The 5,323-nt window shown below is 33.9% G+C and overlaps 1 protein-coding gene across 1 annotated transcript; it reads left to right on the top strand.

Moving 5' to 3' along the window:
- Positions 1-773: 773 nt before the first annotated feature.
- LOC114623843 (olfactory receptor 2L13-like) lies at positions 774-1,712 on the top strand. Its single transcript, XM_028770561.1, has one exon. It carries the CDS (start codon positions 774-776, stop codon positions 1,710-1,712), a length of 939 nt encoding a protein of 312 aa, XP_028626394.1.
- The last annotated feature ends 3,611 nt before the right edge of the window (positions 1,713-5,323 follow it).

Below are 5,323 nucleotides of genomic sequence, written 5' to 3'. Positions count from 1 at the left end.
AGAGAGAGAGAGAGAGAGAGAGAGAGAGAGAGAGAGAGAGAGAGAGAAGTGAATGTAAGCAACATTTGAGCATTTACACATATTTGTATAATATTTACAATTGCAAAATATAACAAACATAATACTATGCAGTGTGTGCCATTTATTATATCAAAATTTTCATTTTGAGTATGTATTCAGTTGATATCACTACAATTTCAGAAATAAAAGCATTTTTATGGAAGTGACTACACAAAATAGCATTTAATGATGAATGTGGGTCTGAGTACACACAAAATCTTTTCATTTTAGGACAATGAATTGGCAGTGGATGGAATTGTCAGGAAGAGCAAAGACTCATTAGAGATTTTGAGAGTCAGAACATTAAGGAACAAATCTTTGTCTCCAGTATGGCCAGTTAGGGAAAGAGGGCCAAGAAAGAGGTGATTCAGAGATTAAGGTGAGTGAGTACATAAGTTTCTTTGTTTTGAAAGGGAAGTTTATAATAGTCCTGCATGGAGTTATCTAGAAGGAAGTGTGTGCACTATCTTAGTTGTGTTGTGCCTTTGATGTCATCCTGACCATACAGACACCCCTGAATTGTGAGCATGGCCAGGGAAACAACATTCAGTTCAGAATTCAAAATACATCCAACAGAATGACAGTGCTGGAAAGAACAATTCAGTGTAAGCATTCAATACAAGCCAGTTCCTCTTTATTCTGTTCTATGTCGTATGATAAATATATTTGCTTTCAGGTCACTCTTTTCAAGAAATATAAAGAGATACATTTTCATGGAGAAATGGAATCAGAGCTCAAGTGATTTCACTCTGTTAGGGTTGCTTCCACAAAACCAAACTGGCCTACTACTTTTGATGCTCATCATCTTTGTCTTCTTTCTGGCCTTGTTTGGAAACTCAGCAATGATCCACTTAATTCGTGTGGATCCAAGGCTTCACACCCCCATGTACTTTCTTCTCAGTCAGCTTTCTCTCATGGACTTGATGGATATTTCAGCCAGTGTTCCCAAGATGGCATTTAACTTCCTCTCTGGTCAGAAAAGCATTACCTTTCTGGGCTGTGGAGTGCAATCCTTCTTTTTCTTGACCATGGCAGGTTCTGAGGGCTTGCTCCTGGCTTCCATGGCTTATGACCGTTTTGTAGCTATCTGCCATCCCCTTCATTATCCCATTCACATGAGCAAAATAATGTGTCTGAAGATGATCACAGGATCCTGGATATTGGGCTCAATCAACTCTTTAGCACATACTGTCTATGCCCTTCATCTTCCTTACTGTCATTCTAGGTCTATTAACCATTTCTTCTGTGATGTTCCAGCCATGTTGCCCCTGGCCTGTATGGACACTTGGGTTTATGAGTACATGGTGTTTGTGAGCACAAGCCTGTTTCTCCTACTGCCTTTCCTTGGCATCACAGCTTCCTATGGTCGGGTCCTTTTTGCTGTCTTCCATATGCACTCAAAGGAGGGAAAGAGAAAGGCCTTCACCACATGCTCAACTCACTTAACTGTGGTGACATTTTACTATGCACCTTTTGTCTATACCTATCTTCGACCTAGGAGTCTTCGTTCCCCTACAGAGGATAAGATTCTGGCTGTCTTCTACACTATCCTCACCCCCATGCTCAACCCCATCATCTACAGTCTGAGGAATAAGGAGGTACAGGGAGCCATGACAAGATTCTTTGGGACATTCTCTTCCATGAAACTTTGATCATTCTCTCACCACTCCTCTTTCACTTCCTCTGAGGAATATCATAGACCTGTGTTTTCTATTGGAAATATAATGTGTACCACACACATGTAATAACTTTCTGGTGATTTATTACTAGTTAATACTAAATAAAACATTCATTATTAAAACTAATAGAATTATTCACATGTTTATTTAACTCATAACACTAATTTATAATGTTAGACAATAAATTATGTATGATATATTACACCTTAAGAGTATACAAATATTGCTGTGATATGATACTATTTACTCTGATATTAACATGTGTTTATACAAAACTAACATGAATTGGTACCTTTGATTATATTTTGTTTTCATTTTTTTCATTAGCAAATGTGTATAAATATTGAATATGTACAATATATTACAGTTTTGTCTGTGTTCATTCAAGTAACCAATACTCACATGGGGCCTGTGTCTATTACATAGGAAAATAGAGCAATCTTAAGGTTATGAATTGTTTTAACAACATCCACACTAACCACAACTAAGTACCACTTTACCTCATCTAGAATAGTTGTCATAAAAAAAGAAAATGCTTATCAAATGCTCTTGTGAGTGTAAATATGCAGAGCTTTTATGTACAGTTGGTTGAAGTGTAAATTAACATAGTCTTTATGGAGGAGAATATTTCATAAATAACATAAAATTAGAGAATTTGTGGAATCTGTCAATTCCTATATGAGAAAAAATTGAAATAGAACAAATAATAATTAAGAGATATACCCTACTCCTCAACACACATCCAGCACTTACTGAAATGCTGCTTGTGTTAACCAGAATAAGTTGGAGTATGTTATTCTTCATTTAGATAAATATAGTTAAACACAATGTCTCATATATGTCAAAAGACAGAATATTGAATATATTATTCCTAAAGAAGTAAAATGTTTCAGGTATAAATTGGCTAATTACTCTGATTTTGTCCATATGCAATGTTTACATGTATCATAATATTACATTGTATCTCATAAATAAATATAATTGTTTTTCATCTGAAATATTTTCATATACATAAGATATTTTTTTGTTGTATCAGTGGTATACTATGTATTGATGAGATGAGAAGCAATGAAATATGAATGCAGGACATTAATGATTTTGGAGAGTACTCATTTGTTCCTTTTATTTAGTGTGTATCTTTGAACTATTCATGAGTACTATCCGTCTTAACCAAATATTTCTCTATAAGACCATTTTAGAGGAACTTACTTGACCTAGGATTTCTCTCATTTCCATAAAACATGGAAATGAAATGTTTGGTAGGACTAAATCAGATTTATATGCATTTTATGTAACTTAAACATTTTATCATTATGTATAATCTTTTTGATATACGTCCACAATCAGTTTGTTTGTATTTCATTGAATATTCTTCAAAGTATATTTATCAGGCTATTAACCTGTAGTTTTCTTTGCTCTTTTTGTCTCTTTGCATTGTTTTGCTAGTAGACTAATACTAGCATTATAAAAGATGTTTAGAAATGCTCCTTCTGGTTCATTTTGTGTGTTTGTGTAATTTAAGAAGCATTTGACTTAAGAACTTCAATGAAAGTTTGATAGAAGAATTTGCCCGTCTCTCCTGTCTTGGGATTGTTTTTATGTGAAAGGATTTTATTACTATTTGGATCTCCTGATTCATTATATATCTGTTTAAATTGTTGATCTTTTCTTAGTTTAACTTTGGTGGATTTCACCCATCTAGAAATGTATCCATTTTTTTCTATATTTTTCAGTTTAACAGAGAATAGGCTATTCAAATATATCTTTATAGTATATTACACTGTCATGGTACATTTTGTGATGCAATTAATGATTGTGCAAAGTTTAGCAATCTCTTTTTTTCTTTTCATTAATTGGTCAAGGCTCTGTCTTTATCTTGGAGTTGTAGGGATGCACCAATATCTCAAGTCAATTAATGTAATAAATCACATTACATAAAAGAAAAAAATCACATGACCATTTCAATAAATGCAGAAAGAGGTTTTGACAAAACCCACCATGTGTTCATGATAGAAGTTGTAGAATAAGACTAGAGCAAACGTTTAAACATAGTAAAGTCTATATACGCAATTCTGAAGCTGAAATCAGTTTAAATCAATAAAACATTCTATAAGTAATTATACGTTAACCATGAACAATGCAGATCTACCCATTCCCCTTTAATAGAGTCCTCAAATCACTTCATGAACCAGGGAATTCAGTGGATCATGAATTAGTGAAGCCAAAGAGAGAAATTACAAGAATATAAATAGGAAAAGAAATAATCAAACTATCCCTATCTTCAGACGACATGGAGTTATATGTAAGAGATCCCTAAAATTACACTGAAACCTGCTAAGATGACCAACAATCTCAACAAAGTGTCAGTACATAGAATTAATTCTATAAAAATTTATAGCTATTTTATAAAGCAACAACAAGCCTGCTGTGAAAGACATCCTGAACACATTCCCATTTATGAGACTAAAGATATGTCAGAATGAACCTAATCAAAGAGATGAAAGATTTCTGCAATCAAACATTTAAATCTCTGCAGAAAGAAATTGAGAGGCACTAGTAAGTGGATGGATACTCCATGCTCACAATTTGATACAATTGACTGTTATTCTGATGAGTTTTCCTTTGGTAGTCACTTGTGTTTTTTTTTCTCTTGCAGTTTCAATACAATTTCTTGTGTAGCGTGTGTGTATGTGTGTCTCTGTGTGTGTGTGTCTGTGTATGTGTATGTGTGTGTATGTGTTTAGAGTATAACTATAATATTCTGTATGGTGTTTCTTTTGGTCATATTTGACGTTCTGCTATTTTGTGCACTTTGTCTTCTCTGTATATGTTTTCCTTTCATTTGACGAGGTTTAGAAAATCATAATACTTGATCTATGGCCTAGAATTTTTCTTCTTCCATTTCCTTAATTTAAAGACCTAGACTTTTGATGATGTCTAAAAGTTGTTGAGTAATCCTTTCAGGTTTAAAATTTGAACATATTTTTTTAAATTCTGTGATTAGATTCCTCTCCTTTATCTTCAAGTCATGATATTCTGTCTTCTAAGTCTTTCTACTAGCAAGATTTTTTTTTTTTGCCGGGCGGTGGTGGTGCATGCCTTTAATCCCATCACTTCAGAGGCAGAGGCAGGTGGATTTCTGGATTTGAGGCCAGTCTGGTCTACAAAGTGAGTTCCAGGACAGCCAGGGCTATACAGAGAAACCCTGTCTCGAAAAACAAACACACAAACAACAATAAGATTTTTTTAACCACAGTTCTTTAATTGTGCTATTGAATTTTCATTTTTATCTTAATCTCAGCTTGAGTTATCTGTATTATTGATAACTCTCTATTGAGTTCACTTTTCAAATCATGAATTATCTTCACCATTTTATTCAGCTATAAAGTCATTTTTTTCTTTTGTATTAAGTATTTTTTTTTTGCTGTGACAAAACACCATGATCAATGTAACTTATGGAATAAAGAACTTATTTGGGGTGTATAATTCCAGATCACGGCAGTAGGAGCAGGATGCTGAGAGCTCATATTTTAGACTTCAAGCAGGAAGGAGAGAGAGAGAGAGAGAGAGAGAGAGAGAGAGAG

This window comes from Grammomys surdaster, unplaced genomic scaffold, assembly GCF_004785775.1.
Source record: "Grammomys surdaster isolate TR1022 unplaced genomic scaffold, NIH_TR_1.0 202, whole genome shotgun sequence".
Classification (NCBI taxonomy): domain Eukaryota; kingdom Metazoa; phylum Chordata; class Mammalia; order Rodentia; family Muridae; genus Grammomys; species Grammomys surdaster.
Note: the sequence above shows the minus strand (reverse complement) of the source record. Positions and strands in the feature narration are given on the sequence as shown.

Bases quoted from the DNA above. Each gene is read 5' to 3' on its own strand.
- LOC114623843 (XM_028770561.1), top strand. From the start codon at position 774: ATGGAGAAATGGAATCAGAGCTCAAGTGATTTCACTCTGTTAGGGTTG.